The 17837-nt window shown below is 46.4% G+C and overlaps 1 protein-coding gene across 15 annotated transcripts in view; it reads right to left on the reverse strand.

Annotated features, from left to right (window-relative positions):
- Window positions 1-17837, reverse strand: part of MAX (MYC associated factor X) — a 97785-nt gene that overhangs the window by 63460 nt on the left and 16488 nt on the right. For 4 of the 15 annotated variants that reach the window (XM_077938116.1, XM_028850344.2, XM_077938114.1 and 1 more), the window contains 3 exons: window positions 9617-9740; window positions 9048-9132; window positions 6820-8362 (listed from right to left, as the gene is read on the reverse strand). The exons of 2 other annotated variants lie outside the window; for them this stretch is intronic. In XM_077938116.1, the coding sequence (XP_077794242.1) occupies window positions 8175-8362; window positions 9048-9132; window positions 9617-9637 (294 nt within the window). In that variant the 5' untranslated portion in view covers window positions 9638-9740 and the 3' untranslated portion in view covers window positions 6820-8174. 15 annotated transcript variants of the gene reach the window in all.

Below are 17837 nucleotides of genomic sequence, written 5' to 3' on the forward strand. Positions count from 1 at the left end.
GAGACCAGCCTGGCCAAGATGATGAAACCCCATAGCTACTAAAAATACAAAAATTAGCCGGGCATGGTGGCACACAACTGTAATCTCAGCTACTCAAGAAGCTGAGGCAGGAGAATCGCTTGAACCTGGGAGGCAGAGGTTGCAGTGAGCTGAGATCGTGCCACTGCACTCCAGCCTGGGTGACAGCACAAGACTCCATCTCAAAAAAACAAAAGAAGTGGGGAGTTATGCTCCACATCCTTGAAGGCAGAGCAAATACATAAACTACCTGGAATTCTACATGGGAATACATGGGAGATGTTTATTCTCAATTTATTCAATCATTTCTTTATATCACTATGGACTCATAAATATTTATACTTCATATTATGTTCCAATGCTACATTTATGTTGTTACTCAAACTGTTGCAGTTTTGCCTTTGGGAGCTTTCTCAGTTGGCTCCTTTGTCTCTCTAACATACCCCACACTTTACTTTCAGTAATAGTGCATTTTTATTATCCCTTTGCTTTCATTGAGTACTGCATGTTGATAGTTGTTCACACTATGTAATGGGTACATTTAGGTTCAGTATACTATTCTCTCAACCCTTGATCACATTAGTCTTTCCATAAGTACTGCATGTTGGTGTGTGTGAGTGTGAGACTTCATTGCCACCTTCCGTACCTGGGCTGATGGGACAAAGGAGGCAAGGGGAGCCTGGGCCCTCAGCTACTGGACCAGGGCAGGGCTCAATGTCACAGCTCTGTCAAGGGGGAAGGGCTGCAAGGGCACTGCTCCCAGGTGTGCTGAATGGAGAGGTAAGCCAGGTAAGGCAGATGCAGATGGTGATGGTGATGACAGAAGTGCTGGGTGTCCACGTTCCTTGCTAGGCTCCACTCTCCGAAGCAGTGGCTGCCATGTGCCTGGATACCAAGGGATCAGTGAAAGTGGAATAGGAATGGTGACCCAACCTGTGCACAGCAGGCGGCTCTGGCCCACCCTCCCTTCACCAACAGCCTTCCCCAGCCTCTCTGGACAGCTAGATGGGGAGCCCAAGGCTGGGCTCTTGTGGGCAGGACAGAAGGAGAGCCCATCAAGAGCTTGAGAAGCAATCACCTGGCAGTCCTGCCCTTCCCATAGTGCCAAACCACTCTCACTGAGGGCCCATCTCCTGAACTCCTCTGGCACTCGGAGCCCAGACATGCCCATTTGTGCTAAATGCCTAAGTCTCATCTCTAACTAAGCTTCAAGGCAAGGCCCAGCCTTTATAAGCTGCCTAGATTGCCCCAGTAGCCAGCACAGTGCTGGGCTGAGGCTATGTGCTGTTCAAATACCTGAGGGTTGAACTCATGCAGAGGTAACCCTGGAACCGCCCTATCAAGGGCACAGAGATGAAGGTACATCACGAGGCTGGAGTCCACTGGCACACGCACATCTGCATGTGCTAGGCACAGTGCTAGGGGCCCAGTAGCAAGTGCACAGACCAGCCACTGACCCTGTGGGGGCTCCCAGTTGGAAATACCTGCGCACCACCACTGTGCACAAAGGGCCCTGGATGGGAAACAGGGTCCCTCCTTCCTCCCCAAAGTCTCCTACAGCCTTGCTGCAGTAGGTGTTCGCTGTGGACATGACATTCCTCCTCTCAGTTGGCTGGTTTTGCTGTGGCCTTTTGGCCCAAAGCCGTTGGCCACTGTCCTTTAGCCCAAGATCTGCCCCTGCCACCCCAGAGCTGTTGATGGCACCGGCAGATAGGAAACAATGAAGCTCTCAAGCACTGTGCATGGGAGCCATGGGCTGCCAGGCTGCCAGCTGGACACGGGATGAGTGACCGGGGGTGCATGCCCAGTGGGTTATTTTTTGAATCAGACTTTGCACGGCTCATTCCATACTCTTGGGTTCCTGCAGAAGTAGGCTTCTGGAGAGAAGAACCACCTCCCTCTATCGGCCTACAGGCTGTCAGGCTTGTTTTTCTTGACAGGAGGCTTAATCCTTCACCATGTTCAGCACTGGAGTGGAAGGTTTGGGTTCAGATTTCTTAATATTGGATCCTTGATTCTTTTTCTTCTTCTTCTCTAGCCTTTAATTTACTGGAAAAAATTAATAGCAGAGACCGTGCTACATAATTTTGCCCAGAGCAGGCTGTGGGTATACAAGAGCCCCACCCTGCAAAGGACATCAGAGGAAAACAATCCTAAATGGGGCCTGGCAGTCACAACAGGCCTGCTGGGGCAGCTGGCATCTAGTACAGGGCACAGGAGGGGACCTGCTCGGCTGGTTGTGAATTGTCCAAGGCCACCTGCTCGGCATTCTTCTAGACACACCCATCCTGCTGGGTGTGCTGTGTGCATGCGTGCCCGTGGGACCCAGAGTGAGCTAGAGCATGAGGGCCCCTCGGCCCAGTCATGAGGCTCATCTGCCCCACCTCACCCACCAGGCAGATTCTGCTCAAGGGGTCCCTGAAGGGGAAGGCTGAAAAGCGATGGCTTGCCCACGGTCATAACCAGCCCCGGGCAAGAAACACAGGGCAGGCACAGGATGCGCTTGCAGTATCTGCACCTGGCACAGCGCCTGCCACCCAGCACTGCAGAAACACAAACTGAAACTGGAATGAAGAACAGCACAAAGTCACCAGTATGTTAATGGTTAACGGCTCTGAGCCAGCCAGCAAGGGTATATTTCATTCCCCAACTCCATTTTTTTTCTCCAAAAGGCAACAGATTTGTGGTCTTGCCCAAGTTCTTTCAGAAAACATACAAATTTTTACTGCCTTTTAGCATTGAACATACATTTACCTCTCCTTTCAAGGATTTTAATACACTAAACTCTTATTACATCAGAGAAAAGGAGAGTTTTTTCACTCCACTTTTTTTTTTTTTTTTTTTTTTTGAAAGGGAGTCTTGCTGTGTCACCTAGGCTGGAGTGTAGTGGCGTGATCTTGGCTCAATGCAACCTTCGCCTTTTGGGTTCAATGGATTCTCCTGCCTCAGCCTCCTGAGTAGCTGGGACCACAGGTGTGCGCCACCAGGCTCAGCTAATTTTTTTGTATTTTTAGTAGAGACGGGGTTTCACCACATTGACCAGGCTCATCTCAAACTCCTGACCTCAAATGATCCACCTGCCTTGGCCTCCCAAAGTGCTGGTATTACAGGCGTGAGACACCACGCCCAGCCTCACTCCACATTTTAACAAAACTCAAAAATGGCTGCACTGCCCAGGACATCTGATGGCAGACAGACTTAAGATTTGACAGTATTTATTGAGTATTAAATGCCAGGAACAATTCATGTGCTTTTCACACTCCTTTAAGCCTCACAATGGCACTTGGTGCTATTATTGTCCTCACATTATGGCTCAGAAAGCCAGAGCAATGTAACCCCAAAGTTAAGGGTTGTAGCTGGCATGGCAGTCCAGACAGGCGGGCTCAGAGCCCCTAGCCCTATCCGCGCTGGCAGTCATTCTGAAGCTCCTTGGGCTCCTTCCCCACACCGACCCCAGTAAAACACCAAGAAATGACAACACTTACCAGCAGGGTGATGAGGGTTTGCCAGGAGAGCCTCCAAAACCCATGCACAGGCCTGCCTGGTGCGGTCACCCAGTCCTACCTATAGTTAGGCCTGGCTTAGCCAAATTGGTTTTCTCCCTGAGGAAGTTAACTAGAAAATATGTTATTCCCTTCCCAAGGAAACTCTGGGGATGTATGAGTTAGCTGCTGCCTGAGTAGACCCCAGGCACTGAAGGAAATTCTCTGACTATTCGCTATCTAGCAGTGTAGACATTGGCAAACTCTTTTTTCCTACCTGGGTTTCCTCTTCAGGCTAGAAAAACAGTTTTGAAGAAAGGAATGCTCTAGTTTCATGTTCCCAGAGGCTTTTGAGAACGCAGCCTGGTGACCAGGCCTGAGAGAGAGCCTTGCTCTGGCTGGATTATAAAACCTGCCTGGGGACCAGAGGCCAGCCAAGGCATGCTACAGAAATGAGTGCTTGGGGCTTCTAAAGGGGGTGGTGGAGGCAGCCCTCAGCTTTCTTCCTTCTTAAGTTTAATAACTTGGTAGCTCAGCCAGCCCCCTAGAGCATCGGAGCCCTACTGGGAGCACGCAGACTCATGAAGGCAGCTCTAAGGGTTGAATTATAACAAGCCCACCTCCCCCACCTTCATCCTGACCTCAGGGCCACTTCGCTAATTCAGCTCAGCTGTGCCTAACTTCCCCAACAGTGTCCTTTTGGTTCCCCGGGTTATATTACTTTTGGGAGTCAAACCTGAGTGACTCAAGCACCACCTGAAAGAGCTTGTTAAACTGACTGGTGGGCCAATGCACACTTTAGATCAGAGGAGTTAGAGCCCAGGAATCCTTTTAACAAGCAGCCCTGGGCATGATCCAAGGATCCCACTTTGAGTAACACCACATGGGGCTTCTGAGCAGTTCTGCCTGGGCCTCCAATAGGGTCCAAAGCTGAGTGATGCCACTGAATCGTGGTGGGAGGGAACGGGCAGAGCTTCGCTCGTGTTGACACCAGATCTGATTAATGTACCCACAGGGGCCGCTTCAGTCTTGAAGAGTTTGTCAGTCCAGTCCTGGCGTCACCTTGCTCTCTTTACTCACTGTGCCTGGTAAGGATGGGGCACATCTCTGAGGAGTGGGAAGCATTTGTGATACACCGAGAAGTCAACCCTTACTCACTTTAGGGAAGGTGTCCGGGAGCTGGCTTTTTCCACCTTGCTGAGTCAGCCCTGCTCACATGTTTTGTGTAGATAATGGCAGCAGAGGCACCTCAGTGCTTGCTTGGTCCTGAGGTCAAGCACATTATAAGCATTATCTCATTTAATCCTCATAACCATCTCATGAGGCTAGTGCTATTATTATCCTCATTTTATAGATAAAGATGCTGAGGCTGGGAGAAGTAACACAGCCGCCGAGTGGCAGAGACAGGACTGTGAACCCAGCCAGTCTGCTTTCAGAGGCCAAGCATAAAACACACATGATATTATCAGAAACAGAATTCTGCTTACTTCAGTCCCAGTTCAGGGCTCTGGCTCCCGTCGTCTACTCAGTCTCGTTTTTTAAACGTCTCAGCTAAGATGACAGCTCTGTGAGCTTAGGTTCTTTACCTAAGAAGTTGTCGACGTTTTACAATGGGGTTAGCATATCAAGAACTTTAAAAACTGGGCCATTTTAAATACCCTTGCACTTGGGGCAACTGTAAAAGTAGGGAAATAGCAAGCTTAACAGACCCCTCAGTGAAGCCACCTGCCACAGTGACCAAGCAAATCTACAGCTTATCTGGCTTTGTGCAAGTGACTGTCCAGAGTAATGTAAAAAAATAAACCAGAGATTACAATTACTGTGAGAGAGTAAGCTATGGTCAGACTTTGGTATCCTGAGGGAATACTCACACTCACTTCCTAGACACACATTCCAGAAAGAGCTTTGGCTGTGACTTTGACTTGTCCCTTTCAGCTGAGCAGTCTCCAGGCGGAGCTCCCCTGCCCTGTGTTCCTATCCAGGAAGCTGCTTCCAGTGGTACCTCCACCCCATGCCAAAGTCCACTCACCATGCCAATCAGGTGGTTCGGATTTTCCAGCCACCTAGCCACTGTGCCCCTTGTCTTCTAACTGGTTTACTGAAATCTAGAGAAGCCTAAGCTCAATCCTTTGTCTAGGCAATACACTGGAGCCAGGGACTGGCTCTCAGGGACACCACCTGTCCCCATGCTGGCTTGACTGCCCCTTCCTGTTTGCTATCTCCCTACTGGGTGCCAGCTTCACATAACTTCCATCTCTGCATCAACACGGCTTCACCCACAGCTCGCTTCTAACACCAATACTAAGCAAATCAACTGTATACTTAAGCCCACATATACAAGGAGATATAGTTAAGGGCAATGAAAAAGAGGAAAGCATGTTAACCTTGAGGGCTTTAGGCAATAACCTGATTCTCATTTCCATTTCTTCCTTATTACAATCTCTTTCCTCTTCCTTGAAAAGAAGTACCTTTAATAAACAGGATCTTGCTTTCCCAACATTATTCTTTTCCTTAATGTAATCATGGCCTTTGGAGGCTTGATCATGTTTCAAATTGCCTCTTATAGAGACATGACCCATCTGCCCCAGCTCCCATTAAACAAAAAAAGATATTATGGATTTGACATACAATTGATAAGAGCCACAGTGCTCTCCACCATTCTAAAGATAGTGACAAATCCAAGAACTGATTTGACTTGACTTCATCTCTGGGTCTAGGAACAGCAGTATTTCCTGTCAGCGAGACAGGAAAACCAAGGCTGAGCTGTGTTCTGGCCATAATTCCTTTTTCTTCCAAGGTCAAACCAGTTCAGTTTGGTGTTGGGTCCCAGTCTGAATAGAGCTAACTCGGTGCAGTTGGAGCCTTCTTGACTTCCAGTCCTTGGCAGCTCTGCTGCCTCCTCTTAATAAACTGGAACTGTCTAGAAACTGAAAGGTCCTGGAGAACAGCCACCTCTGAACTGGGCACTCATTACCAGGAGAACCTGAACCACAGCTCTGAGCTACCAATTCCCCCAAAGGTCACTTGCTTAGCAGAAACTAGATCTAGAAATGTTGCCACAGCTAAGGCTACATCCCCGTCGAACCTCAAAAACCTCATCCAAGGAACAAAGCCATCACCACCCATTTACTCTCTCAGGCTGGGTTGAGAAAGGGGGAGAAAGGTGAAGCAACTTTGACTTATGGCTGCTCCTGGTTCTGCAAGACCAGGTAAGCCACCTCCACTTCTCACTCAGGCTTCCACTGAGGCCCTAACAGCTTCCAGAGGGGTCTCTCATCAACCTTGGCCTTAACAAGGGCAAGAAGACACCACCACCAAGAAGGATAAAATAAGTTTTTATTTATAGTCTTATAGTAAAGGGGGAAGCCTTAACTTGCAAGACAATTCTTCGGCAGTATGTACAACATACTTTTTATTTCCATGGAATGGAATCAAACACGAACAGAGACTACAGAGTATACACTAGAAATCAGCAAATGCCAGGAACGGAGTAGGAAAAAGACAAAGAAATGAGGCCTAAACACACAAAACCCTTCACTGGGATCTGTTGACCACAGCCAGAACCAGGGCTGGATCACGCAATGGAGACAGGTTCCAGGACAGTAGGAAAGGAAGTGGGGTGAGGGCTGGGAAGGGTCCGCACTGGGGTGCGGGTTTAGTACCAGGTAAATTGCTCTTGGTATTTACATACAAAATCAGTTGGCTCTATTTCTTAGAAATACACACGGGAAGAAAGAAAGATTTCATCATTACTTTATGAATCTGTCGCTTTGCAAGACCGACATCATCAGAAATAGGTACAATTCACTCAGATTCAAATTTAAGTAGCAGGAAATAAATATCAAAACATCATCACTGGCCCTCAATACAAAACCTCTATGCCACCCAAAACACCCTCCCTGTCCCAACCCTTAAATGGCCACTCTCTGGTGGCTGCTGCTTCACTGCTGCCATCTCCCATACATACCACAAGAGTGTCACACGGCCCTCCGTGAGGCTGGCACCGCAGGCTTAAACAGCTGGCTGAGAGAAGCAGGAGTGAAACATGCCAGGGACTCTGTGCTGCGAATCTGTCCCCACTTTCTTTTTATGCCACAAACTTCTTTAAGAATCTGGTCTTTCAATAGGAGCGATACATAGCTTTTTAGAAAAAGGAAAAAAAAAAAAAAAACCCTTAAAAAGGAGGAGGGTTCATTCTGATTACTCCAAACCGGTCATCTTCTCAAAGTAGAGCAGTTCAGATTCACAAAGTCTATCAGAGGTGAGGGCGGACCAGGAGGCCGCCTGGGCAGGGCAGGCGTCCTCCAGGCATGTGCCTGGCAGGGCTGGAGGAGCTGGTAGGGTGGGCAGGACACTATGTGCTCAGAGGTCTGGCCGGCCATCTGTCCTCCACAGAAAAAGCTGCCAAGTTGGGGTGTTTTGGTTTAAAAATTCCTGGTGGGGACAGGGAATCCCTGAAGGGAATACATTAAAAAAAATATACAGTGGAAATGGGGAAGGAGAACAAGAGCTGTTGTCCAAGAGCTTCTATGTAAAAATAAAAATTAAAAAAAAAAAAGGGAGAAAGAGAAAAATAGAGTCTTTTAGATGCTTCTGAGGGTTCTACCGATGAACTGAAAGGAGGATGAGACGATGGAGACAGACAGTTTTTATTGCTGGCCTGCCCCGAGTGGCTTAGCTGGCCTCCATCCGGAGCTTCTTCCTGCTTTGGGGCTCTTCAGGCTCAGACTCCGAGCTGGAGTCCGAGCCCCCATCGAAGGCAGAGATGGTGCTGCCCTTGGCGTTGGTGTAGAGGCTGTTGTCTGAGGAGGGGTAGTTGGTCTGCAGTTGGGCACTTGACCTCGCCTTCTCCAGTGCACGGACTAAAAGGCAACCAAGGGAGTGTGTTACTGCCTTCTGGAGACTTGGGGAGTAACCGAGTCTCAGACTCAGGGTCCAGCCTGTTCTTCCTAAGGGCTTGCTTGTTGGCCCCCGAGGCTCAAGATGCTCAGAAGTACTCCCTTCGGGTGGCTGTTCACTCACACACTTCATTTCCCTCCCGCCTTTCCCAGCTGGACCTGGGAGCCAGCAGATACTCTGCAATCCCACCCAACCCCGAAGAGAAGGCTTGTGATGTCACCGTCCTGCCGTGGAAGCCCCTGCGGAGAGACTGGAGCGTGAGCTCCCTGTGGGATTTAGAAGTGCAATAACAGAGGAGAAGCTGGCCCAGGAGCATGAGGCTCCACAAGGTGTGAGGCCACGCAACAGCAGAAAAGGATGACATAAGACGTATCAGCCAAAGAACAGTTTTGGCTTAGCTCTCGTGTACAAGATCCACTTGAAATGACAAGCTGGACACTTGGAAGCAAGTCACCAATACACATAAAATACCTGGGCTTTTCCAATAGCCCCTACATGCAGGCTGCTTGGCCCAGTAACCAACCCACTGACACCACCCACTGCCCATCTCTTGGTTCAGCTCAGCTTGAGCCTGGAAGGTCAACCCATTTATTTTACTTTATTTTATTTTATTTTATTTGAGGTTTTCTAACCCAGGTGGTTACTTGCATTTCCTTTTACTTGCATCTTCCATGAGGGAGGAAGAGAAGTGAATTCCCCAGGAACAAACAACTTGATCAGCTCTTGCTTTCCCCTGTGGTTGTAGGAAAAGGCGGGTGTGAGCATTGAGAACAGCATGGGCCTAGCCCACAGGCTGCCCCGATTGGACTACCATTGACAATGGGGAGGGCTCACTGTCCCTGAACACCTGGAGTCTCTGGTACTTACATAGCACATTCCACTCCAAGGACCTCAAAGCTCTTTTCAGACACCTGATGCCAGGTGTGATCCCTACTGCAGGCAGAGCACCTGAGCCCCAAGAAGGGGAGAGGTCAGGCCAGAAAAGGTACAAGTCTCCAGATGTCCAACTTCCTAGCTTCCACTGTCTCCTCACTAGCATCTCAGGTCCTTCCTCAGGACGGCTCTAACACTCAGCTACTCAGGCCCCAAGAAGCAGGACCAAGCCTGCTTCTGAGCACACACTCCATGACTGGCTCTGACTCTGCAGGCCTAGGTGCCAAAGCCTGACCCAGCCAGAGCACAGCAGGGCCAGCTGCCCCACGAGCTTGGGTGCTCACCTTGCTGCTCCAGAAGAGCATTCTGCCGCTTGAGGTCGTCAATATCTTGCTGGTGTGTGTGGTTTTTCCTTCGCATATACTGGATATACTCTGTGGCTTTGTCTAGGATTTGGGCCCGGGATGCCTGTGGCAATATGAGAAAAAGCACAGGGGACAAAATAAAAACCGAATCCAGGCAGTGAGGGAACCCGGCCTGCAGCAACTGCCTGGGTGGCTAGAATCAAGAGGATAAGGTGGGAAAAGGCTGAAGAAATACAGTAATGGCTACTGTAGGCCTTCTTTTTTTGTTGTATTTTTTTTTTTTGAGACGGAGTTTCTTTCTTGTTGCCCAGGCTGGAGTGCAATGGCATGATCTTGGCTCACTGCAACCTCCGTCTCCCAGGTTCAAGTGATTCTCCTGCCTCAGCCTCCTGAGTAGCTAGGATTACAGGCATGCGCCACCACCCCCGGCTAATATTTTTGTATTTTTAGTAGAAATGGGGTTTCACCATGTTAGCTAGGCTGGTCTCGAACTCCTGGCCTCAGGTGATCCCACCTTGGCCTCCCAAAGTGCTGGGATTACAGGTTACCCCATGCCCAGCCAGTTTTTTTTTTTTTTTTTTTTGGAGATGTAGTCTTGCTCTGTTGCCCAGGCTGGAGTAGAGTGGTGTGATCTCAGCTCACTGCAACATCCACCTCCCGGGTTCAAGTGATTCTTCTGCCTCAGCCTCCAGAGTAGCTGGGTACAGATGCATGCCATGTTGCCTGGTTAATTTTTATATTTTTAGTAAAGATGGGGTTTCACCATGTTGGCCAGACTGGTCTCAAACTCCTGACCTCAGGTGATCCACCCCCCTCGGCCTCCCAAACTGCTGGGATGACAGGCGTGAGCCACTGCATCTGTGAAGGCCTTCTTTGTGACATACAAGGTGCCAAGTGCTTACCTCACAAGCATAGTCTCAGAGGTAGCTCTGCTAGGAACCCAAGGATCAGAGAAGTATACCAGTTTATTCAAAATCACCAGCTAGACAGTGGCACAGCCTGGATTTAAACTCAGAGCCATCTGATTCCTGAATTGTACTCCTCTCATCCCCTCTGGTTCTTTAGGTTGCTTTAAAGTCTTTAGCTTGGCTATGTCTGGAAACATTAAAATACTACTTAAATGAAAGCTTTAGGTCACTCATTCTGCTAGGGCCTGGCTTGAGATGGGAATGGGTACAATGTGTTTCATCAAGACCCAAGATTCCAGCCAAACTCTGAAACCATTGTTAACTATTCCCAACTGAACGATGCCGTGTCACTATTTCAGCCTTCCTGGCTAAAGAGACTTTCATAAAAGCTGTCGGCGCTTGATGTCAACACAGGAAGAGCACGAGATTGGGCCATTTCAGGAAACAACCACACCTCTACAATGGCTGTGGGTTGCCTGGGTACTGCCTTGCTAGAGTAAGTTCGTAAGTCAATAACATGGATGTCATGTTACTGTGCCCCTAGACATCAAACTTGTCTGGGAGATTCTCTCCAGGCTACAAACATAGCCAGAGTTACTTATGGCCAGGCAGCCAGCCAAACTGGTAGAATAGTACAAAGCCAAGAGAAGCCCAAGGCAGGGTAGCCTAGTAGCTTAAGTATGCCTTCCAGCCAGAGTCTCCTGAGCAGCTGGAAAGCTTCTTACCCAGGGTGGGCAGTGCTTGACAATTCTATATTACAAGCCCAATGGGTCCTAAAGAACCAGAACACAACAGCGGGAGAAAGACAGTCCTCACAAGTACTAGAATTTCCAGGCTTTCCTCTTATAGCATCTTAAGGTAATTTCCTCAAGGAAACTGTTCATAACCAACCATTTTTATCAGGTGCAAATTACGTACAAGATACTGGGCAGATACTGTGGGGAAACAAAATGTATTAGTCATGGCTTCTTTGCCCCAAAGCTTACTTACTATCTAGTTGAGGAGATAAATATGTTTATACACAGACAAATCACAGGGCAGTGCTGACAAGCGTAACCTGACTAGCAGAGATTAGAGACACCACGGGAAAGATGGCTTCTGGCTGGGGTGATTACCTACTGTGTGCCAGGCACTGGCCTTAGTGCTGCATGTGTGCATGCAATGCAATCCTATCTGAAATGGCGAGCCCAGTGTTAGACCAAGGTGGCGTTTGTGGGAAAAGGTCACTCTGAATAGGGAGAATAGCACAGGCAAGGTGGGATGGGGAAAAAGTGAGATGCATTTCTTTAGTTGAGTCAGTCAGCTTATATAGAAGGAATGAGAATTCCTAGCCTAGCAATGGATACTTCAGACACTGTTTCCCATTTCTGCAAAGGGGCCTTATTAGGGTTTGATTATTACATGACAAAATGGGATGGAAAAAAGGAGGACATAATTAGAAGTGACTAATTAAAATACCTTCCTCTCTGGATACTGGAGATGGAATGAAAAATGATTAGTATTGATGAGAGGTGGTAGAGTGGTGAGGAAGAATTTGGGAATTTGGGGACAGAGGAGTGCTCTACATGCTTCTCATTAATGGGTTCTGTGGCTGCAGACACATTTCTCACCTTGCCTATTCCTCATCTGATTAGAAATTCTCTAAGACCCCATCTAGCCCTCCAAATTCTACCCTTTCCATCACTGATGTAATTGCTATGCATATTTACATCCCTCTTTTTAAATTTGCCTACGTAAAAGCTATTTTTTCAACTAACAGTTCCCAGAAGGCAACATTAGCTCCTAACTACCCATGTGCATCTGGGACAAGGGAAAAAATGCACAATCTCTGAAACCAGAGAGCACTTGCAAATGTTCAGTGATAACTTTTAATGAATGACCAGACTGAGTAACAGCCTTTGTGCTACCAGTTTCTCCTTCAAATATTTATACATGAAACCAGGGAATTAGGATCAAGAAGTGAAAAGTGAGCAATAAGCACAGCAAAACAAGCCAGAAGAGAGAAAAAGATCTGTGAGGGATGGCAGTTTCCATTTCAGGGCTAGTTTTTGGATGAAGATAAAATTCATGGATGTTCAGAACATAGTGTCTTGGGAACAAGAGGAGTCCAAAGAAGGCTGGATTGGTTCAAACCCAGAATGAGGCCTTCAGAATGCTAAGCACAGCCCTTCGTCCATCCTCTGCTGAAAGCAGAAGTGCCCTAGGTCACTTAGGGTGCCCTGATCCCTCAGCAAGTCCAAAAGAATGGTTCAGAGTTAACTTTATTTTACTCTTCCCAGGGAACCCAACAAGAATTAAGATCCAACAAGAAAAAAATTTAAAGCACAAAATATAGAAATACCCCAAATTTGCATGTGCATGTAGTCCAAGGAAGAAAAAGCAAAAGGCTGAAGCTAAAAATGCTAGACTCACCTGCAATCCTCCACTCCCATCTTTCCACTACATACGTGATCATGTTGCCAATCACAGCATGAAGGTGGGGGCAAGGCCATTCCTTGTCTTTATGAGCTTGTAATATGTGACTAGTAAACACGAAGCCAGCAAGAAACCCTGGGATTTATGGCATGGACTATGGAATAACCCTGGGCTTTCAGTTTCTGTTTTCTGAAAATTGCTCTAAGTCAGCTGAGTCAACTGCCTATCTTCATGTGAGTGTGACTGATCAGATAGAACTTGGTAAGTCAACGTGTCCACAGAACAAGTGCTGCCTTGGGTACGCAGTAAAAACCTGAAATTATTTTTCCTGCTAGTTTTTATAATTAGCAGAATTATCATTTTGATTCTGTCTTTGTGAACACAAATGGCTCTTTAAATGGTTTGGATGGAGCCCTGAGACAGGGTGGATGGTGGCTGAAGGGACTGAAGAGGTAGCCAGGCCTCCCATGCAGCCATGTGAGTAAACGCAAAGGGCTCAGCAGGCCTCTCTCTCACCTCTGGGAGCCACACAAAAGGATGCTGGGCAGCCTTGCCAGATCTTGCTCCAAAGCCATGGCTGCACACAGCAACACAAATGACAATGATGATGATGGGGGTGGTAACAATGGTAGCAGCTAACACTTACTGAGTACTTACTAAGTGCCAGGCATCCTCACACAACGTTCTGATGTTTTCTCTATTTTATAAACGAGGAAACTGAGACACAGAGCTGTAATGTACCCAATGTTATGTAAACTAGTAGGAAGTTGAGTCAGGATTTGAATCCAAGCCTCCAGAACACTGATATTTTGCGAACACAGGGGAAGCTATGGAACTAATTTAAAAAGATCAATAGAATTGCAGAGACAGTGTTGTCATGGAGGGGAAAGTTGGAGGAAAAGGACTATGAAAGAGTCACCTGATTTGCCTACAAGGACGTCAATGGAAAACCCCAGTGAAGGTGGTTTTCTTGGAGGGGTGACAGCCAAAGCCCAATGGTAAATTGTCTCTGCACAGGTAACAGGTGTAGGAATTGAGCTGCAAGTAAGGCAATGATGAAGACTAGTCTTCAAAATTTGGTTGAAAGGTAAGAAGTAGGCCAGGTGCGGTGGCTCATGCCTGTAATCCCAGCACCCTGGGAGGCTGAGGTGGGGGGATCACTTGGGCTCAGGTGTTGGGGACCAGCCTAGAAAACACAGCAAGACACACGGGCTCTATAAAAAAAAAATCAAAAGATTAGCTAGGCATGGTGGTACACGAACGTGGTCCCAGCTACTTGAGAGGCGGAGGTGGGAGGATCTCGAGCCCATGGGGCTGAATCTGCAGTGAGACATGCTTGTGCCAACACACTCCAGCCTGAACAACAGAGTGAGACCCTCCATCAAAAAAAAAAAAAAAAAAAGTGAAAAACGGTAGTTTGTAATAGCAGGATAGCAGCATTGAAGGAAGGTTATTTTTCTTTCTTTTTTTTTATTTTAAAGACAGGTGAGAATTAAACAGGCTTCTAGCAGAAACACATTGAGAAGAAAAGCCTCAAGATGCAAGCTAGCTTGGGAGAACTGACCTAACCATCCGGTCTGGAGGGCGGAAGTGGAAGGTTAGGTGGGGAATGTCAGCTTCCCACAGTACTGCTGGCTTCATTACCTTTTGGCAGCCCAGAAGGATAAAAGCAAAATGAAGAATGTAGAAGACCCAGGGTGTGGCAGAGGGTCTGGCAGGTTCCTGTCCCTCCTACTGTTTATGCTGCAGCTGTGTGTCCATTTGCATTCCCTCCCAAGGCAGTAAGTAGACAGAGGGAAGGGCAACCCTCTCAAGCAGAAGCGCCCACTGTCAGACCTCTGCTTTTGAACAGCATCCACCCACTCCACACATCACACCAAGAATCGACTATGTATGTCACAAAAGGCCCCAAACCCAAAAGACGTGGATTCTAAATAGAACCATTTAAGGCCCCAAATGACTCCTGAACTTGTTAGCACCGACGCTTCAGATGAAGTCTAAGGTTATTAAATCTCGTTTAAGGCAATGGTTCCCAAAAATGTTCAATGTAAGGCAAGAGTTCCAAACATTTCTGGAGTTATAAATCTTATCACAGTAACTTGGATTTCTGTAAAAATTCAAGTTGTTTTAGAAAGTGGGTGGGGAGAGGTGAGGAAAAGAACAGTACTGCTAGATTGTTAACATTAGGAACACCACTGCCCTTCCCTAGGGTCCCAGTGCTGACGTGAGAAACAATAATCTTAACTCTACTGAACACTTCTCCTCTTCAGTGCCAAAAACAGATGCCAGTGGGCTGATGTTACAGCTGTCTTGTTTCCCTAAGAACCAAAATGCCATATCTGGAGGGATGAAAAAAGAGGTACTGCTGGACTCAACAACTGACATCTGTTTTATTTTTTACTAGTTATTTTAGAGAAAATAAAACAATTTATTTTCTGTAAACTGTGTAAGCTTTTATACATATGAAGGTAAAGGGAGGGCCCAGGGCTAAACTGGTGTACATTTCCATGTGAATAAGCCATCTTTTGAAAACCAAAACGAAAGAATATGCACAATAAATCTGGATCCACATTAAACTAGTTCATTCAAAAATGGAACCCCATCATTGCCAGCAAGGGAGCCTGGAAGGTTGTAAGGTCAGAGTCAGCACAGACCCACGGCTCCTTGAAGGCTTCCTGCTGCCAGGGCCTCCCCAGCCACAGGACCATTTTGTTGATCACCAGGGAAAGCAGAGCTATCAGCCCTGCAAGCAGCTTAATTAAAGTGAGGAGTAAGACATTTGTTTAAGGGGTCAAAACAATCCTTTTTTAAATCTTTCATTATTTTTTCTTGTGCCCTTGGTAGCCTGAAATGAAGGTGTGGCATTTCTGCATCAAACTTGGACGATGAAGGACAGGAGTACACAATTTCCAAAAGAGGAAATACAGCTAGTTAGTAAACATGTGGAAAAGCAATTAATTTCAGAAGTAATAAATAGAATACAAAATTACTAACCTTTGTTTACTGAATTAGTCGCCCTCTTCCAAAAAAAAAAATTCATGAAACTGGTACTCTCAAAACACTACCAAAAGACGACTCTAGAATTTGCTTAAAAAAAAGAAGTGGAAGGAAGAGGATATAAAAACAATCCTCTTGGAAAGCATTTTGGCAATACATGGAAAAAGGTCAGATGCTCATACCCCTCAACCCAAAAATCCAACTTCTTGGAATCTACAGAAATGGCTACATATACAGAGATGTCCATCACCATATTAATTATAAATTTTAAAAACTGAATGCAGCCCCAATTGCCCAAAAGAAACATGCCTAATGACTAAACATGAGCACACTGTATGACCTGGGGAAAAAATATATTATGTAAAAGCAGCAAGCTATAACTAGCACTTTCCCTGTGGGAAGCATGTAGATGAAGAGACCAGGAAGGAATACACAAATTGATAACACTATATTTCCTTGCTTCTTAGACTCCATCAATAAATCCATGGATTGAACAATAGCAGCTTTTGGGGAGGAAAAAAGGAGGCAGGTTTCTTTTCACATCCACTCTAAGATGATGACTAATTCAGTCACATTAAATGGGGCAGCGGGGTACGGAGAGTCTATTTTCGGATTATACTATCTGATCTGATAGTCACTAGCCACATGTGGCTAATAAACACTTGAAATGTGAGTACTCTGAATTGAGATGTGCTGTTAAGTTGAATTTAAAGACTTGGTGAATGAATAATTTTAAATATATTGATTACATGTTGAGATCATACTTATTTTTAATATTAGGCTAAATAAATTATATTATTCAAATTTTCACCTGTTTAACCTTTTCATTGGTTCTACTCGAAAATTTTATTTAAGTTACATTTAAAATGCATTTGTGACTCACACTAAATTTCTGTTGGGCAGCATTTGTCACAGGATCAAAGGGAAGGCTGCAGTTGTGTTAGAGGAAGGAAGGACTCATGTTTTTTCTTCTTACCATTTTTCTAAAGTTTTTGCAACTTTGTTGGAGAAAAAAAAACGCTAAAGTCAAGGCCTGGTAATCAATCCCTATCCTTCTGAATCTCAAGATGTGAAAAATGTTAGGTGAAGAGCTCTCTAGTACTCCTGGGGGACTGAGACCTCTCCCATTCTGTATGACAGTCTCCCAGAAGGAATAATTAGATTCCTGCCCTACAGGAGCATACCATTTAGTTAGGTGATAAGATGATCACAGAAATTAGGGAGACAGAGAAGAGGTCCCACAAAAGGCCACAGAGGTTCATGGGAGGGTTCTAAGGGTGGGGCAGTATTTGATATGGGCCTCTAAGGCAAGGAGCTGGAGACTGAGGGAAGGGGGGAACTCAGGCAGGAAATAGAGGACAGACTGCAGGTAGATCTTGTGAGCAGGGCTCATCAATATGGAACCCCCAAGTCACCTGGGCAGTGTGGCTGGGGTTGGACCTTGAGAAAAGCAAAGAACTCAGATTAGCTGAGAATGAAATTCCTGAGCAAACAGAAGAGGAGTTGAAATGGTTTGGCTGTGTCCCTACCCAAATCTCATCTTGAATTTAACTCCCACAATTCCCATGTGTTGTGGGAGGAACCTGGTGAGAGGTAACTGAATCATGGGGGTTGGTCTTTCCTATGTTGTTCTGGTGATAGTGAATAAATTTCGTGAGATCTGATGGTTTTAAAAATGGGAGTTTCCCTGCACAAGCTCTCTTTGCCTGCTGCCATGCATGTAAAACGTGACTTGCTTCTCCTTGCCTTCCACCATGATTGTGAGGCCTCCTCAGCCATATGAAACTGTAAGTCATTAAATCTTTCTTTTGTAAATTGCCCAGTCTCAGGTATGTCTTTAACAGCAGCATGAAAATAGACTAAATACAGTAAATTGGTAC

Source organism: Macaca mulatta, chromosome 7 (assembly GCF_049350105.2).
Source record: "Macaca mulatta isolate MMU2019108-1 chromosome 7, T2T-MMU8v2.0, whole genome shotgun sequence".
In the NCBI taxonomy this organism is placed as follows: domain Eukaryota; kingdom Metazoa; phylum Chordata; class Mammalia; order Primates; family Cercopithecidae; genus Macaca; species Macaca mulatta.